At 41.2% G+C, this 20440-nt stretch overlaps 1 protein-coding gene across 3 annotated transcripts in view; it reads left to right on the top strand.

The window, feature by feature from the left end:
- The window catches only part of LOC142663242 (rap1 GTPase-GDP dissociation stimulator 1-B-like), a 150784-nt gene extending 130584 nt beyond the window's left edge, over positions 1–20200 (top strand). For all 3 annotated transcript variants that reach the window (XM_075841739.1, XM_075841738.1, XM_075841740.1), the window contains 7 exons: positions 2385–2516; positions 5297–5431; positions 10499–10624; positions 13360–13499; positions 17455–17581; positions 17664–17792; positions 19577–20200. In XM_075841739.1, the coding sequence (XP_075697854.1) occupies positions 2385–2516; positions 5297–5431; positions 10499–10624; positions 13360–13499; positions 17455–17581; positions 17664–17792; positions 19577–19728 (941 nt within the window). In that variant the 3' untranslated portion in view covers positions 19729–20200. The remainder of the gene's footprint in view (positions 1–2384; positions 2517–5296; positions 5432–10498; positions 10625–13359; positions 13500–17454; positions 17582–17663; positions 17793–19576) is intronic.
- Positions 20201–20440: the final 240 nt, after the last annotated feature.

The following is a 20440-nucleotide window of genomic DNA, read 5'->3' as shown; positions in this document are numbered from 1 at the left end:
GGGGATTCCGCTCCTAGAGGGAGTCCCAATGGTGCTATCTACAGGGGAGTTGTAGCGCTATCTACAGGGATAGTGGTGCTATCTTCAAAGGGGTGTGGCACTATATAGGGGCACTATCCACAAGGGACACTGGCACTATCTACATGGGTACAGTGGGCATACACTGCCACTGTGGCACTATATGCATGAGCACTGGCAATAGGGGCACCTAAGGTGGCATTATACTATATGGGGCCTGTTATGGGGGCATTTTACTGTATGGGGCATCTAAGGTGGCATTATACTGTATGGGGCAGCTGTGGGGGCATTCTACTCTATGGGGGCAGTTATAGGGCACTATACTGTATGGGGGCAGCTATGGGGGAATTAAGCTGTATGGGGCAGCTTTGGGGGCATTAAGCTGTAAGGGGGCAACTATGGGGCATTATATTGTATGAGGCAGCTATAGGGTAATTATACCGTATGGGGGAAGCTATTGGTGTACTATGCTGCATGAGGCAGCTATAAAGTCATTATACTGTATGGGAGCAGCTATATGGGCATTATGCTGTATGAGGGAATTTGATTGGGCATTATATTGCATTGGGCATCTGTATGGGCATTATACTGCATGGGGGATCTGTGTGGGCATTATACTGTATGGGGGCATCTGTGTGGGCATTATGCTGTATGGGGGTATCTGTATGGGCATTATACTGTATGGGGGCATCTGTGTTGGATTATACTGTATGGGGGAATCTGTGTGGGCTTTATACTCTATAGGTGCATCTATGGGGGCATTATACTGTATGGTGGCAGTTGTGAGGTCATTTTTCTATATGGTGGCCGCTAGAGGGCACAATACTGTGTGAGGGCAGCTGAAGGGCATTATACTGTGTTGCCGACACTTTTCCCACGTTTTCCGCTCCTGGAGAAGCCCCTAATGTCACTATCCGTATATGGACAGTGACATCAGAGGCTCATCTAGGGAGACCCAATGGCACTATGCGCAGGGAGGAGGGGGTATAGTGCTATCTACAGGAGGGTGTCTGTGGCACTATTTACAGGCAGCTGTGTGGCACTATCTACAAGGGGGCTGTGTAGCACTATCTACACGGGGGGTGTATGTGGCACTATCTACAAGAGGGGGATGTGGCTCTATCTACAGGGGGTTGTGTGGCACTATTCACAAGGGAATTATGTGTGGCACTATTTACAAGGGGTTTGTGTGTGGCACTATTTACAAGGGGGCTGTGTGGCACTATCTACAGGGGGCAGTGTGGCACTATGTACAGGGGGCTGTGAGGCACTATCTACAAGAGGTGACTATCTATAGAGTTCACTGTGGCACTATCTACTGGGTGCTGTGTGGTACTATCAGCAGGGGGGCTGTGTGGTACTATCTACAGGGGGGCTGTGTGGTACTATCTACAGGAGGGGGCTGTGTGTGGCACTATCTACAAGAGGAGGCTATTCATTATGTCACCATATATTCTCATTAGCCTCAGTTATACAATCTGTTTTAGTCCGGCACTGACCTCTTTATTTATTTTCTTTTCATTTATTGTTATGTTAACTACCTTATATAACTATATTGCTTGTAAAATGTACAGATGGTTTTATGCGCGAGTTACATAAATAAAAAAGATTAAATAAAAATTAAATCTCATTGATTGGTAGAGCAAGCAAACATGGCAAGGAGGGAGGAGATGTCGGGAAAGAGATTCGGAGGGGGGGGCGCCAAACGGAATCTTTGCCCCGGGTGCTGGAGAACCTAGCTACACACCTGAATATGGGTATCCTAGACATGAGACCCCAGCTATCAGGCATTTATATCCTCTGGATATGCCATAAATATCTCAGATGGGAATACCCCTTTCCCGGCTAATTTCATTGCTTTCATCTATGCTACAGTAAGCAGTGCATGCAGTGTCTGGCACCTAGTCACCCCTCCAGCTTTCATAGGAATTAATGTATATGACCAGTCGAGTTAAATATATTTGCGCATTTTATGCATTTTCATTCTTTTGATGTTATTTTTAAAACCTTCCCTGGGGGCAGAAAGATAAGAAGCACACCTTTCCTTCCTGTATTGTCTGTAGTACAAAATGTCTGCCTATTGTATATTCTCTAGAGCAAGGGTGTAGAACCTGTGACCCAGGGGCTACGTCATTCTGTGTGGCCCACAACCAACATGCGTGAGTGATCCAAGAAAGGTCCATCTTTTTAGATAGATTTTTCTTCAGGGTATCTGACAACCTTCCCAGAAAATCAATCTTGAGTAGATTGACTAAAAATGTCTGGATTTAAGTCCATCTATGCCCTTGTGCTTTTTATGTTCTTTAATAGCAAGTACATTTGCATTTCTAGGTGCAAACTAATTCCAGTTGTATGTCATTTGGCAGATGAATCCATGCAGAAACTTTTTGACAATGGCGGTGGTATAGTCTACCAGAATATTCCTACGTGGCTAACCTCTCAGCACACCCTACTTCAGATGACTGGAGCACTTGCCATTGCTAATTTTGCAAGAAATGGTAATGTTTGTTTCTTATACAAAAAAAACACTATATTTACAGCGTACCTAACTTTTCAGGTGACTTTTCAGAATAAGTTGTCATATATGTGTACTTGAGGACTAACACTATTGCTGGCCATTATATTATTTGTATTCTGCATTGTTTGGCAATTTTCCCCTCTACAGGCTCTCTCTCTCTCATGAATTCTCGGTTGTCTCTAAGTTAGTGGGCAGAGCCTAACTTCTATCATATCTTCTATACATTGCACACATGGCAGAGGAGAATTGCTGATTTAATTTTCCAGCAGGACTTGGCACCTGCCCATGTCATCGTAACTTCCTTCTCCCTGTTATTTCACACCGAATAACCAGCTCCGTAAGTTGGAATCTGAGTGCATGCGTGGAAGAAATAAACCAGACAGACAAGTTGGTACAGATCCTCCTTCAGTGAAGTAGGAAGTAAGAACTGAACTTTTTATTGAACAAAGAAACACAAAAGTTTTCCTCCCTAGAGATGTGGGACGTGCTTAAGTCCCATTGGCTCTATTCAGCTGTAAGTTCATCTGTACACTCCTCTTGCATTCCAGTGGCGGTGTCTCCATAGGCGTGTCCCTCATTCAGGCTCCTTTGTGTTCCATAGATCCAATCTCTTTGTGAAATATACTGATATATATGTATATATATATATATATATATGTATATATATATATATATATATACATATATATAGGTACACAAAAAATGTCAACCACACAGTCCAGGTCTCATAAAAATGAGGGTGCAAGCCCGCCAGGGATATGGCCATAGTCTCCCAAGGTATATATTTTTCAAAAAACAGGCAGCACTCAAAAAGTTGTAGCAAAATTAGAAAAGGTGCTTTATTCCATCAGTCCAATACAGCAACGTTTCAGCTCTTCAATAGAGCCTTTTTCAAGCATTCACTAGCTTGAAAAAGGCTCTATTGAAGAGCTGAAACGTTGCTGTATTGGACTGATGGAATAAAGCACCTTTTCTAACTTTGCTACAACTTTTTGAGTGCTGCCTGTTTTTTGAAGAAAACATTTTTTTTTTTTAAATAATATGTGTAAGGATAATATTTTTGCAAACAATATACATGGTAATGATCCCTGACACCCACACTGCCAAAAATACCTATACCTGGTTTAATAACCCCAGTATCACTGTGCTTGATTGGCCAGCAAACTCACCTGACCTTAACGCCATAGAGAATCTATGGGGTATTGTTAAGAGGAAGATGAGAGACACCAGACCCAACAATGCAGACAAGCTGAAGGCCTCTATCAAAGCAACCTGGGCTTCCATAACACCTCAGCTGTGCCACAGGAGGATCGCCCCCATGCCACGCCGCATTGATGCAGTAATTCATGCAAAAGGAGCCCCGACCAAGTATTGAGGGTATATACTGAACATACGTTTCAGTAGGCCAACATTTCAGTATTAAAAATCATTTTTTAAATTGGACTTATATAATATTAAAATTTTCTGAGATACTACATTTTGGGTTTTCATTAACCGTGGGCCATAATCATCAACATTAAAAGAGAAAAATGCTGGAAATTGATCACTCTGTGTGTGTATAGAATCTATATAATATAGGAGTTTCACTTTTTAAATTGAATTACTGAAATAAATTAACTTTTTGATAATAGTCTAATTCATTGAGAAAGACTAGTAATAGCACTATACAGTGTGCCTCTGAAAATTATTGTATCATACATTCTGCACCCGGAATACAATCATTTCACTTACTGTGCCCCCTGAAAATAAAGCACCATGCACACACAGTGAACCCTGTATATAGTGTCACACACTGTGCCCCCAGTACAGAGTGTCACACACTGTGTCCCTGTGCATAGTGTCACATACTGATCCTCCTTTACATATTGCCACACACTGTGCCCCCTGCACACAGGGCCAAATTGTGCCCCATGTACAGTCACACACAGTGCCCCTGTAGCTAGTGCCCCTGTATATACTGCCACAAACTGTTCACTTGTATATAGTGCCACAGACAGTGCCACCTGTGAATTGTGCCCCTTCTAGTTAGTGTCACATGCAGTACCTCCTGCAGATAGTGCTATACAGTGCCCCTTTTAGATAGTGCCACATAGAGACCCCTGTAGATAGTCCCCCCTGTAGATAGTACCACAGTGCCCCCTGTACATTGTGCCACATACAGCGCCCCCTGTAGTTAGTGCCACATACAGTGCACCCTGTAGATAGATCCCTGTAGATAATACTACACACAGAGCCCATTGTAGACAGTGACACAGTTGACAATGCCATATACAGTGCCCACTGTAGGTAGTACCACATACAGTGCCACCTGTAGATAGTGTCATACACAGTGCCCCTAAAACAAACATACTCACCTGTTCCTGATCCCTCGCTGTCGAGAGATGCAAGCCTGGCCTCTTCTAGCAAGACCCTCTGAGGAACAACACAAGTGGCGCGATGTCATCATTTCACCTCCTGCATCACAGAAAAAGCACCGAAATGGCGGCGATGGGAACTTATAGTTCTTTTGCCAGCGATGCTTAGACTATTCAATTGCATCTGTGTTCTTACTGTATAGAGATTTATTTAGCTCCCCATAAACACTATAATAAATTCATACATAGCGGAAAGGATTGAAATGCTCACAGTAAAGGCATGTTTCCAATACTAGGGACCCCTCCTAATTGCAGGAAAACTGTGGCAGAAGTAAGAAAATGATGAGTGTTCCTGAAAAACATTTTCTATTTAAGCTTAGCCAACATTTCTTCCTTTGTTCTACAGATACTAACTGTGTGCGAATGGTGGAGCTTGGTGTAGTTCACCAACTTTTAGACTTGCTAGAACAACATGTCGAGAATGGAGATGTTGCTGTACAACATGCTGCTCTCAGTGCACTTCGTAATCTTGCCATACCAGGTAAAGTACTATTTTATATAACGTACAAAGGAGCATACCGATATTTAAGGAATGCAAATATCACTAATGTGGAAATAAACAGGAATTATTTGGTAATATAAAAGTTTACACTTAAAGTGAAGCTATGTATTTGGAGCCAGGGTTTTAACGTCCTATTAAAATGAGATTTGCAATAAATTGTTTTAATTACTGACCACATTCAAGATCTCTGCTTGCGGTCTTTGAATTGCAATATTCTTGTTTACATAAATGGGCTGAAAATCCATCTATATTGATGTCTGAATACATCATGCGCCATTTCATTGTGCTTGTGTACCTAACTTTTCAGGTGACTTTCAGAATAAGCTGTCGTATGTGTGTGAGCAATACTATTTCTGGCCATTATATGACTTGTATATGGCATTTTTTTTTAGAAGTTTTCCCCTCTGTAGGCTCTATATTTAATTCTGTTTTCCCTAAGCTAGTGGGTGGAGCCTAGCGGCTATCATGTCTCCTTTACACTCTACACAGAGTAGGGGAGAATCCTGCTTGTCTATCTCTTTCTATCAATATATATATATATATATATATATATATATATATATATACATATATATACAGATAGATAGAGAGATAGAGAAGATGCAGAAGCATGGAGGACACTATACAGCAGCAATGAGCATTGTAGCTGAGAATCCAGCACTGGGATGACATATAACTCTTACTAGCAGCTGCAGCACGTCTGTTTGTGTCTGTGTATCTCGCATTACTTCCTCCTTCTGCTCCCCCTCCCCTCTTAATAGACTTCTATAGGCAGCAGCATCTGTGCGTCTGAATCTCTCTCTGCTCCCCCCTCCATGGGTAGACTATGGAGAGACACTCCAACCCTCCCACTTTCCGCAGTCCATCTCCTCTGCTCTGTAATTGGATTTTGCTTGCCAAAAATGGGTGCACAGCAGATTACAGGAAGGCAGACACCTAGTGGTAGTAACTTCACACAAAATTTGCATGGATAAAACAACTACATTTTCCAAGTAAATAAATAAAGTAGATATTTATCAGGTATACTATTAGATCAGCATAAGTTGTCTGAAAAGTTAGTGTCCATTTAAACTTTTTTTAGTAGTGAGTGCTGCAACAAAGGACAAATTATCTTCACACACTATACCAGAACTCTATATTTGGTCTCTGCAAGCTTCTCTTGGCTACAACTTTGTGGTTGATACTTTATTATTCTTCCACTCCAGTATAAGAGAACTAACAATTGACCAGAGCAGTATTTTAATGAGCAAATTTGCGATCCTATACTGATATCCTTAACTTGATTCTTCAAACAAGTTCTAGAGCGGCCTTGATGCCTTTCTTGAAAAATACAATAATACAAGTTATGAGAACTAGATTATGGAGATGGGACATTGATCCAGGGATTTATTCCGATTTCCATATTTGGAGTCAGGGAGGAATGTTTTCCCCTAATACGGCAATTGGCATCAACCTCATGGGGGTTTTTGCCTTCCTCTGGATCAACACGGTAGGATTATTTGTTGAACTTGATCGACCAGTGTCTTTTTTCAATCTTATCAACTATGTAACCTTATACATCTGTCATATATGTAGAAGAAACTGGCGAGCCCCAGACTTCTTCAATGTGCTGCACATCAAAGAGTCAGGTAAAAAACAGCAGCACTCCACTTGGTACCATTCCCCGGGGCCGGGAGGCCTGTGTGGTGAAGCAGGCACATGAGGACCACCAGCTGAGTATCACTATATTTCATAAATGAGCAAGGAGTCCTATTTTTTCTTGAATGCCGCCACATTAAAATCAATTAGATCATTAGAGGTACAAAGCAGCATCTTGTCTCCTAAACATTGCATTTCTTGTCCTCACAAAATGCAGCCGCTTCCTCCTGCGAGTGACATTTTGTGACGCAGAGCACTATATATGGAAATAACAAACTGAGTCAAGGAAGAAATTTTGTACGGGGCTGATTTATGCCTCAAATTCACATTTGTCTGATAAATTTGCTCTATGTAATGGAATCTCTGACAAACCCAACTAGCGCTTGATTCGAATACAAATTACCCCTTTGCATTCAGCCACTATTGGTGTCCGCTAACCTGAAAGGAAAGGGTTAAACATGTTCTACTCATCAAACATACATATAGCAAGCTGCGACACGTCCTCTCCATTTGTTACACTCAATTTAGGGATTTACATGTATTGATTCCAAAGCAGTTTTGATTGAATTATTGTCAGATTTTGAAACGTCCCAAATCTATTAGGACAATACAAGACAGGGAGGGAGAAGAAATGCATTAGACGAGATTTTTCTTCTTGTAATCGGAAAATGTTGTAAGCAGGAGCGTTAAGCGAGTCATCCATCATATCCAGCATAGCAGAAGGACACATACAATGTAATCCATCAATTACCTTATGAAGCGTGCAAGAAAAATAATTACCAAATCCGAGGAATTTTTTCTTCTTCTAATAATAGTAGTCGGAGAGCTCACACAGCCAGGCCTGGGATTCATAGATAGGAGGATATTTGCAGTAGGGGTCACTGCTGTAGAAGATTGTCATTCATTGTCCATATCATTTTAATAAAAGGGATAAGGGTGAGCTGCCGGTGAGCGGTTGGGTTCATGCTATGTGGTTTTTTTGTTTGTTTTTTTAACGCGTTTTTTTGTTTTGGTAGATGAACTTAGGCCCCATGCACACGAATGTGTTTTTGCGGCCGCAATTCCCCCGAAAATCCACGGGAGTATTGCGGGCCCATTCATTTCTATGGGGCCATGCACACGATCGTAGCTTCTTCGGTCCGTGCATGGCCCAGGAGCCGGCACCGCAGAAAGAACGGACCTGTCTTATTACGGCCGTGTTCTGCGGTCCGGGCTCATAGAAAATAATGGCCGCGGCCAAGTGCATGTCCCGCGATTTTCGGGCGGCTCACAGCTGACAGTCCGCAGCCGGCCGACCCGAAAATCACGGGCGTGCACATGGCTACGGTCGTGTGCATGAGCCCTAAATCAGTGGGCGTTCATCAACGAAAAAACAAAAACAAAATGCATGTTGAAAACGCAGTGTGAACCCAGCCAGACGGTGAAGCTCCATGTTTGAAAAGCAATAGTACAAGTGTTCAATGATTATATGGTTATTGGTGCTATGTGATAAAATACAGAACCACAAAAAAATGGAGAAAGCAAATTTCTCTCTCATATCTAGGACAATTACAAAAAATGAATTCATTAGTCAAGACCAGAAAAAGAGTAAGTGACAAAATACCAGTGTGGACGGGATACATTGTACCCAGTTCCTATAGTTAAACTCTAGCAGGTGACTAAAGTCCTTTGCGGATTAGTCCCTCAAAAACAATACAATATTAATAGAAATACATAGGCCAATATTAAAATAAGTTGACCACTCTGAAGGGGGTTCTCTTCTTAAGACCACACTTCTCTAAATGACCTAGAAGGGCACATGGAGGCAATTGAGGTCTGATCAGAAAACCTTTCTATTAGCCCGAGAGCTAGTGCAGAAGGCAGATTTTTTTTTATGGAGAACTACCGGTGTCTGTGTATTAAATGGATAGTTCTGGGATGATCTGCATAAAGTGAATTCACACCCTTTAACCCCTTAGTGACCAGCCTACATTGGGCCTTAATGGCCAACCAGTTTTTTTTTATTGATCCTTGCATTCCAAGAGCCATAACTTTAAAAAAAAAAAAAATGTTTGTCAATATAGCCATTGGAGGGCTTGTTGTTTGCAGGACGTGTTGTACAGTATATTTTTAATGGCAGCATTTTGGGCTACATATAACTTATTGATTTACTTTTATTAACTTTTTTATTTAGGGGGGGAATGGAAAAAACACAGATTCTGCCAAAGTTATATAGTTTTTTTTTAAATGTTTTACTACTTTTGCACGTTAAAAACACTTCTAAATAATTTGTTTTTGGGTCGTCGCATTCCAAGAGCCAAAGCATTTTAGGTTACCATCGATGGAGCTGTATGATGGCTGTTTTTGTGTGGGCAACTTGTAGTTTTCATTGGAACCATTTTAGGATACATATGACTTTTTATTGCATTTTTTTGTGGTATATGGAAGATGGCCATTATCAATCTGTTTTCTGTATCTGCCCACCAGTAAACATAAAATTCTAATTCAGTTCAGCCATTTCACTGCTCAGCGATCAGTACAATACTACTCAGGGTTAGCCAATAGGAGTTCAGTATAAACTGCAAAAAAAAACAAAAAAACATTTTAACAGGAAATATCTAAGTACTGCCCTGCCAGGACCTTCCTCCTCAATTACATCACCATAGAACTAGACTATCCTGCGTACTCCGGTGTGGGCTCTTATTGTCTAATTCTCTGTATGGGTATGTGCACACGATAACTGGCTTTTACGTCTGAAATTACAGACTGTTTTCAGGAGAAAACAGCTGCGTCGTTTCAGACGTAAAAGCTCCTCCTCGTATTATGCGAGGCGTTATTGACGCCCGTAATCTTGAGCTGTTCTTCATTGAATTCAATGAAAAACGGCTCAAATTACATTGCAAAGAAGTGCCCTGCACTTCTTTGACGAGGCAGTCATTTTACGCGTCGTCGTCGTCGTCGTCGTTTGACAGCTGTCAAGCGACAACGCGTAAATGACAGGTCGTCGGCACAGTACATCGGCAAACCCATTCAAATGAATGGGCAGATGTTTGCCGACGTATTGGAGCCGTATTTTCAGGCGTAAATCGAGGCATAATACGCCTCGTTTACGTCTGAAAATAAGTCGTGTGAACCCAGCCTATATGTAGAAGTGTTGATTTATAGCCAAGAAAATATGAGATAACAAAAAAAAAGAAGATCTCACATGACAGGAGGTATTATGCTGTACTTTTACATTTGAAACAAACAAAGTTATTCTCACATCGAGGCATGTTTTACATTTGCTTCATTTGTCTAGGGAAATAAAGAAAAACAGGGTTATTTGGCATATATGACACCAAATAAAAGGATAACATTTTACAGCTATTTTTACAGAACTATAGTAATATAGTATTTACAACGATTAATACTCATGCATCTTATTCTCAGTGTTGAACAAAGTAAAAATGTTGGAAGAAGGGGTAGCAGACAGGATCCAGATGTTGCTGAGATCAGAAATGCCCCCAGTTCAGTTCAAGCTTCTGGGTACACTAAGGATGTTGACTGATGGCCAAGGTAAACCAAAGCAACTTAGTTGTAGTTTTGTATTAACTAGAAATTCATGGTCCGGCGACAAAACTCTTTTCTCCACCGGTTTCTAATTTGAGAGTCGTGTCCTCTGTTTGGAATGACTGTTTCTTGTAACTTTATATACAGTATAATAGTTATTGATGGCATCGCTCTATGAGAAATATGCGATTTACGTATCTGCCTGGTCAATGGTTCGATCATGCATCGGCAGTGTCTGGTAATGCAGCGTAGTTGCAGCTCAGCCTCATTTATTTGAACTACAATAATGGACACTGTCTGGTAAAATATATTTTTTGGGTGATCATTGGGAGTTTCAGCAGTTGGATTCGCAGCAATCCCATGTAGATGGCATGTCGGAGGGACATAACTATTAACACAGAACCCATTTAAGAATAACATTATAAAAATAAAAAATAAAAGAACATACAGTGCTTCATGGGATAGTATTGATGCAGCTAAAATATGTTTAAACTCGATCAGTGCTAAACAAATGAGGCGCATTGGTCAGATTTATGGGATTAAATGTCTACGAGCTCACGTGTAGACCAGTACTGTAACTTCAAGGAGCAACTCATGTTGTATCAACGCAGCAGTCCTAAGACGATAGAGAATGCATCTTTCCCCAGCATTCAGCTCTACAGCATAAAAACGAAGTAGTTCCGATAACTTCTACACTAGATAGACAAAAGTATTGGGACACACCTCTTAGTTATTGAATTCAGGTGTTTTATTCAGTCTCATTGCCACAGGTATAAAATTAAGCACATAGCCATGCAGTCTGCCTTTTGTGAAAGAATGGATCATTCTATAGACCTCACTGGATCCAGGGCGGTACTGTAATAGGATGCCACTGGTGCAACAAGTCATTTTGTTAAACTTCTTCCCTCCTAGATATTCCACGATGAACTGTGAGCGGTATTATTACAAAAGGGAAGCCTTTTAAAAACTACAGAAACTCAGCCATGAAATGACAGACCACTTAAACTTACAGAGCGGGGTCCCGAGTGCTCAGATGCATGGTGTATTAGGCTATGTTCACACGGCTTACTTTTGGCCATTTTTCGGGGCATAAACGGCTGAAAAATCAGAAACAGAACGCCTCCAAACATCTGCCAATTGATTTCAATGGAAAAACAGCGTTCTGGTCCGACGGGCCGAAAAAGAAGTGCATGACACTTCTCGAGCCATTTTTGGAGCCGTTTTTCATTGACTCTATAGAAAAACAGCTAAAAAAACGGCTGTGAAAAACGCAAGTTAATTAAAAAACATCTGAAAACAGCTACGTATTTTCAGAAGTTTTTTAGTAAGCGTGTGAACATACCCTTAAAGTCGCCAACGCTCTGCTGACTCAACAACTGCAGAGTTAGAAACCTCCTCTGGCATGATCATCCACACAAAAACCGTGCACCGGGGGCTTCATGGTATGGGTTTCCATGGCAGAGCAGCTGCATGCCAGCCTTACATCACCAAGCACAATACCGAGTGTCGGATGGAGTGGTGCAAAGCACGTCACCACTGGACTCTGGAGCAGTGGAAACGTGTTCTCTGGCATGAGGAATCACGCTTCTCTATCTGGCAGTCTGATGGACAAGTCTGGGTTTGGCAAATGCCAGGAGAACGTTACACTGCCTGACTGCATTACTCCAACAGTAAAGTTCGGTGGTGGAGGGATAGGACTATGGCGTTTGCCCTAGGGTTGGCCTAGGCTTCTTGGTTCGAGTGAAGAGAAATCTAAATTCTTCAACACACCAAGACATTTTGGACAATTGTATGCTTCTAACTTTGTGAGAATAGTTTGGGGGAAGGCTTTCTTCAGTGCACAAAGTAAGGTCCATAAAGGTATGGTAGTGTGAGTTTGGTGTGGAAGAACTTGACTGGCCTGCACATAGACCTGACCTCAACCCCATCAAACAACTTTGGGATGAACTAGAACAGAAATTTTGAGCCAGGCCCTCTCCTCCAACATTAGTGTCTGACCTCACAAATGCTCTTCCAAAGGAATGGGCAAAAATTCTCACATACAAACTCCAAAATCTTCCCAGAAGAGTGGAGGCTGTTTTGGCTGCAAAGGTAGGACCAACCTGATATTAATTCCTATGGACTTAGAATGGGATGTCATAAAAACTTCTGAAGGTGTAATGTTTAGTTGTCCCAATACTTATGTCCATATAGTGTAGCTTGCCAGCAGGAGCCAGTTTACCATCAGGGAGCAGTGAACTGCTGAGCTGGATACGGATAGAATATCGACTACTAGGGGAAAAATATGAGCTCTTTTGACAATCATTTTGCACTGGGCAGTTAAGGTGATTTTACACTGGGAAATTATCGTTCATAGAAGGCTCGCTGCCAATAATTGCCCTGTATGAACAGGGCAGCGATCAGCAGATGAACGAGCAAACGCTCATTGATCGGCTGATTGCAACATTTAGAAAAAGTTCAATATTATTGGTGGTGTCTGCAGCACATCTCCCTGTGCAAACAGAGGAACGCGCTGCCGACATGATAATAATGTATGGGGACGAGCGATCAGAGCCAGACATAGCTCCTTGCGACAGGAGCAAACGAGCGCGGTCATTGGTCGGCGCTCGCTGCACCGGTGTGTAATAGGGACTGCAGTTATTGGAACTACTTGGACAATACAATACAAATCATATAGACACATTTAAAGTACAAGCACAGGTTGGCAATAGTGATCTCACTTTATTTTCCTTTATTTAAAGCGGATACAGCTAGGATTCTGGGTCAAGATTCCAAGCTCTTGGCTAGACTTGTCCAGTGGTGTGAAGCCAAGGACCACATTGGAGTGCGAGGAGAAGCAAATCGACTTTTGGCATCTCTCTTGCGACACAGCAAGTCTCAAGTAGGGAATTAACATATTATTGAAAAAAAAAAAAGGACTTAAAAGGGGTATTTAAATCATTCAAATGTATCACAGGATAGGCTAGAAAAGTTAGATTTGTGGCAGTATGACCACAGAAACTCCCACTAATCGCAAGAATGGAAACCTTCGCTCCTCCCAACCCTCCAGGACAGCCACAGTGGTGTTGTTAGACCAGTACTTCCCCCGTGAGCAATGGTCCCCTGTTATAACAATTTGTGGGGGTCCCTAACTGATCTAATATATATCACTTATCCGGTGGCCAGATGATACATTTTAATGACTGGAATACCCCTTCAATGAAAAATGAATTCAACGTATACTACCAACTTGCAAAAAAAATGTTTCATGAGAGAACCCCTTTAACCCCTTAAAGGGACAGTGTCATGATTTTTATTTTTATTTAATAAAATATTATATTGACTATTTTTTCAAGAAAATGTCAAAAGCCTTTTCTTTTGGGGCCAGTACAGTTCTGAAGTAGCTTTGAGGGGTCTATATATTAGAAACCCCTATAAAACACCCCATTTTAAGAACTTGACCCTTCAAAGTATTCAAAACAGCATTTAGAGAGTTTCTTAACCCTTTAAGCGTTTCACAATAATGAAAGCAATGTTGACGAAAATTTGTAAATTTCATTTTTTCTTGCAGAAATTAGATTTGAATCCATTTTTTTCTGTAACACAGAGGGTTTTATCAGAGAAACGCAACTCAATATTAATTGCCCAGATTCTGCAGTTTTTAGAAATAGCCCACATGTGGCCCTAGTGTGATAATGGACTGAAGCACCGGCCTCCGAAGCAAAGGAGTACCTAGTGGATTTTGGGGCCTCCTTTTTATTAAAACATAATTTAGGCACCATGTCAGGTTTGAAGAGGTCTTGTGGTTCCAAAACAGTGGAAATCCGCTAAAAGTTACCCAATTTGGCAAACTGCACACCTCAAGGAATTTATCGAGCAGTATAGCGAGTATTTAGACCCCACAGGTTTTATGCTGCATTTTGTGGAATTAACCTGTGAAATTGAAAATCTAATTTTTCCGATAAAATTTGCAAATTTTTACAAGGAATAAAGGAGAAAAAGCCCCCCAACATTTGTTATTTAATTTCTCCCGATTAGGGCGATACCCCACATGTGGTCATACACTGCCGGTTGAACAAATGGCAGGGCTCAGAAAGCCGGGAGTGCTATTTGGCATGTAGATTTTGCTGAATTGGTTTCTGGGCACCATGTCGCATTTGCAGAACTCATAGCGGTAAGGGTATGTGCACACACACTAATTACGTCCATAATTGACGGACGTATTTCGGCCGCAAGTACCGGACCGAACACAGTGCAGGGAGCCGGGCTCCTAGCATCATACTTATGTACGATGCTAGGAGTCCCTGCCTCGCTGCAGGACAACTGTCTCGTACTGAAAACATGATTACAGTACGGGACAGTTGTCCTGCAGCGAGGCAGGGACTCCTAGCATCGTACATAAGTATGATGCTAGGAGCCCGGCTCCCTGCACTGTGTTCGGTCCGGTACTTGCGGCCGAAATACGTCCATCAATTACGGACGTAATTAGTGTGTGTGCACATACCCTAATAAGAATCATTATCATTCAAGGGAAAACCCTTAAAGAGGCTCTGTCACCAGATTATAAATGCACTATCTCCTACATAATCTGATCGGCGCTGTAATGTAGATTACAGCAGTGTTTTTTATTTTGAAAAACGACCATTTTTGAGCAAGTTATGAACAATTTTAAATTTATTCTAATTAGTTCTTAATGACCAACTGGGCGTTTTTTTACCAAGTGGACGTTGTAAAGAGAAGTGTATGACAATGACCAATCAGCGTCATACATTTCTCTACATTCCAGCCCAGCTTGTTTCACTGCACAGTGTGATCTCGCGAGATCATGCTTTGATGGGACTTCCTCCCACAGGTTCTTCATCGGAGCCATGGAAGACTGAACAGACATCGCCTCCAGCCGCTACAGATTCGGATAAACGTCCTGGCACGGCTGGAGGCGATGTCTGTTGACTCTTCCATCCCTTTGGTGAAGGACCTGTGGGAGGAAGTCCCATCACAGCGTGATCATGCTGGGGTGAAATGAAGAGAAGTGTATGACGCTGATTGGTCAGCGTCATACACTCCTCTTCGCAACGCCCACTTAGTAAAAAAACGCCCAGTTGGTCATTAAGAACTAATTAGAATACATTTTAAATTGTTCATAACTTGCTCAAAAATTATTGCTTTTCAAAATAAAAACGTATAAACTGGTGACAGAGCCTCTTTAAAAGTGACCCCATTTTGGAAGCTGAATTCATTGTAGTTTTCATGGGGTGGTGCACTTTTTGATCATTTTTTTTAAGAGGCGTGGTGATTAAAAAACAGCAATTCTACTATTGTTCTTTATTCCTTTTAGATCGTTCACCGTGCGCTATAAATGGCATATTCACTTTATTCTGCAGGGCGTTACGATTATAGTCATACCATGTATATAGTTTATGTTTTATGGCGTTTGCACAATACTTTTTTTTAAACTAATTTACTTTTTGTTGCCATATTCTAAGAGCCATAACTTTTTTTTATTTTTCCATAAAAAAAGCCGTGCGAGGGCTTGTTTTTTGCGTAACTAACTGTAGATTAGATCAGTACCATTTTTGGGTACATGCGACTTTTTGATCTTTTTTTATTCCATTTATTGGAAGGTGAAGCAACCATAAAAATTGTGATTCTGTTATGGGTTATTATTTTCTTCTTTTACGCCGTTCACTGCGCAGGATAAATAACAAAATACTTTCGCTGGTCAGGCCGTTACAGATGCCGCGATACCAGTTATGTATCGTTTCTTTTTTATTAATAATAATAATAATAATAATAAAAAGGACTGATAAGACAAAAAGGGTGATTTTTACTTTTATTAGTTTAAAACTTTTATTTTTATACAACTTTTTTTTTTGTCCCACTAGGGGACAGGAAGCCCTGATCGCTATTCTAATACACTGTCAGCTACACACTGACAGCAAGCATAGTGAGTCCTGCCTTTGTCAGGACCTACTAGGCTTCTGTAGATGGCATAGCCGGAGGCCATTGGTAGGCCTCCAGTTGCCATAGCAACCATTGGCGCCCGCGGGACAGTCGCAGGGCGTCAAAGGTGTTTTAAACGGTAAAAAGCTGTGATCACTATTGAACGCAGCTTCTAAGGGGTTAATCAGCGGGGACGCCGCGATCGGGCCCTGGGGAGGAGCAGCGGCAACTGCTGTACAAGACAGCAGTGGTCACAGCTCCTGCGTGTGCTGGGAAGGGGGCCAGAATGGCTGTTCCTCCCGTGACTTACTATTCCGTCACTGAGCGCGAACGATGCGCTCATCACAATGGAATAGTATGTCAAGGAGCAGGAAGGGGTTAAGTAAATAGGGAAAACTATTGCAAAAACACCATAAAATACAGCAGTAACTGAAAACAGCAGCACTGTGTGAATGCTGCCAGTGGGGTTCTTGGGGCACATCAGAACATATACATGTCCACTTTTAATTGCATTGTAATCTTTGTTATCATTGCACACACAGGACGTAAGGCCTATACAAGATTTGTGACAACCTATAAAATTAGTCCCTAGTAGTGATGATCTCCAAAGTCCGCTCCAAATGGGGTTGTCCTCGACTGAATTCTTGGGGCCTATTGTTTCAGAGCCGGGATCCATCGGTGGATCCCCTGGTGGGCCGGTCCAAAAGCTGCTGTATGTTTTTTACACTCACGCTTCTGTCTAATGCTGGTGATTGTGATGATCTTGAATCTTGAGGAAAGGAGCGTGCTTACTGCTTCAGTAACCCGATTTCTGTGTGATCTACCAATAATTGGATCGCTAGGTAAACCTACATAGGCTCCTGAGACTATCCGTCAAGGTTACACAATTTAAAAACTTTCTCTTTTGTTATGCACAGGACGTAGTCATGGCGATTCAAAAGGCCAAAGGTATGAAGTACCTGGTATCCATGACGACGAGTGAGCACGCCATTATGCAAAACGAAGCCCTTATCGCATTAGCCATTGCATCTGCCATCAACCTTGGTAAAGTAAAATGTACAGTGTAGTCATGACAACATTATTTGTATAGGCGTAACCGTTTATAATGGGCATTATTAACTTCCAGAGGTTGTTGAGGAATCCTTCAAAGAGTCGGCGTTGGTGTCAATCCTGCACAAAGTTCTACAAGATGAATCTATGGGACCAGAGGTGAAATACAACTCCATGGGTCTGTTATGCAGCCTCATAGACTCAGGTAAGGCCGGCAGCATTTACATGGCTAAGTATGAATAGGATTTTATTTAAAGTAGGCTGAATACAGCCATCGGAGTTGATAGAGTCGAGGTTAGGATAGGTCGGACTTGTGAATTCCCTTATTATGCTAAATAGAAGTTTATAACTTATCTGAGAGGAGTTGCTATTGTTTCAGGACCTACTACAATTCTGCACTGGATTTAGCTTCCCTTTTTGGGGGATTTGTTGCTAAAATCTAAAATTTATAAATTTTATTAATTATGGCAATGGTTTCAGTAAAGCCAAAGATTCACATTTCCGAATTATTCAACTTTTTGCAGTAGTCTACGGATCTTCTGTAAACTTTAAATAAGCAACAACGTTCTCCTTAGGAAATATTAGCATCATCCCTACAACACAAACCGTTACCGTTGCCACTGAATCTCCTTATATATCACGCTACGCTAAGGTACTTTGTACTTTCAAGGAATATTAACGTTTGGGTTTCTTGTTCACTTTTCTCCATTTGTACACGACCCGTGGAAAGTAGTTTGATAAAACCCAAGATTTGTAGAAATTATTTTATATAAAATTTTCCAGCCTGATCAGCAACTGTTTTTGGTAGCTCTCAGCCATACTGCATGTTGGAAGCGGTTGTTCGGGATTGGCAAATGAATGTTATTTTTTGTATAAAAAAAACTTTCTGGATTAATTCCGTACAGTTTTTACGATTGATTGTTGTTATTCAGTAGAAACATTCATGGTTCCTTCCAGTGGATAAAAATTCTGTCCATGGTCATGTGATGGACACACAGGTACTGGGCTCGTTAGAAGAAACAACGCGGATACACATACTGTAACGAGCCATGCACCTGTGTGTCCATCACATGACCACAGACAGATTTTTATCCAATCAATGTAAATAATTAATACTGAATAACAACAAGCAGAGATCTTAAAACCATATAGAATTAATACAAAACGTTTTGGGGAAAATTGTATAACTTTCAATTACACAAAAAAAAAACACCACATTAATTTTCTGAAACCGGACAACCCTTTAGGAAATGGAAAGAATTCACAAACACAATAAAGGCAAAATCACACAAAGTCTCCGGCTACATCCAGAAGTAGCAGTTTTAGGTGCAAATCAGCAGCAAAATATATGCTGCAGATTTCACCAGTTGCAACAGTATAATGGGCATGTTGTGGACTTGAAAGATTTTCCAGCTGATTTTTTTCTGCTCATAAGGATGTGATTTTAGGAACCCAATCCACATGTATTCTACTGTAAGTATTCATGGATTTTCGGTGTGGAATCTGCGATGTCTAAACATACCATAATAATTCCCCAACAATAATAATAGATTGTTCCCTTTGGACAATTCCTACTTGTTAGAATGATTTCTTGACAATAAGCTGATCACTAGTGGTCCTAACAGGGGGGGGGGGGGGGGGGGGGGGGCATTTTGTAATCAGTTTTAACCTGTGGGGACACCTGGCAGTATGTGTTCAATTTCCCTGCAGCGCCACCATAGGAACATCATCCTTACACAGCGCCCATTCATATCAGTGGGCTGTCTGAGTAGTGCAGGGCAGGTCCGCTAGCGTGAGAGATTCCCTATAAATGGCTCCCCACTCGGGAGGATGAGATTAGAGTCCTGAACAGGGGAACCCACGTATTAACTCGGACTATCCTGGTAAAGAACTATGGGTTTTCTAAAAACAAACCAAAAAAAAAAACCTTTAGCTACCTGTAAAATTGTGACTGCAAAAAGTTGTCTAACTAAACCTGTATTTCTACAGACGATTTGCGGAAAGAAATGGAAGTAATAAACCTGAAGGAAACGGTGGAGAAGCTTCGTGGACATAACAGTAGCAATGTCGTCAAACAGGCCAACAAAGTTCTGCAAATTATGGAACATTTCAGCCAGAACAGCGACCACTTTTTTCCATAGTTGTTAGATTACGCTTAGGATCTGTTCACATTTGCATCAATTCCATTATATCTGACGAAAGGAATAGCGATGCATCTGATGCTGTTGGTATCCGTCATACAACACATCTAGTAAAGCCTTGTGGTTTCCAAAAGCCACAACACCGATGTGAACAGAAACTTAAATGAACAAACTCGCAGTAAGAAATCCAGCATAGTCCTCGCCAACATCCACGCGTCAGCCCTTGTAGCAGCCGACCACATATTAGATACAATTATTCCACTATTAGATAGTAATGTAAAATAGTATGAATATTTAACAAGTGTCACCTATTCCAATGAATGGTAACAAAGGGTCATTAAAAATGTTTTCCTATTTGGATACTAGTGCCAAACTGAAATGGCTATAGATGTGAAGAGACCTATTTACACCATCATTATTCCATAGTGTGTAGGACTTTATTTTTTGTAATAAATGTCATTTTTGTGGAGTATATTTTTCTTTGTAATTCAGAAATTAGGAGCAGTGTCAGGATGGGTCACAGAGGAAAGGGGGCAATAATATTATGGCAGCTCCACATATTGATTAGGAGATCAGTGTTCCTTTACATCTCCAGAGAGAAGAAAAGTAAGTACCCTTACTATGCTGGTACAGAGGAGAATGAAAAGGATTTTGGAAACATTACCTTTAAACTTTACAGACCATTTTTTCTGAAACAGCGCCACTCCTGTCC

The sequence above is a fragment of the Rhinoderma darwinii genome, chromosome 11, assembly GCF_050947455.1.
Source record: "Rhinoderma darwinii isolate aRhiDar2 chromosome 11, aRhiDar2.hap1, whole genome shotgun sequence".
Taxonomy (NCBI): Eukaryota; Metazoa; Chordata; class Amphibia; order Anura; family Rhinodermatidae; genus Rhinoderma; species Rhinoderma darwinii.
Note: the sequence above shows the minus strand (reverse complement) of the source record. Positions and strands in the feature narration are given on the sequence as shown.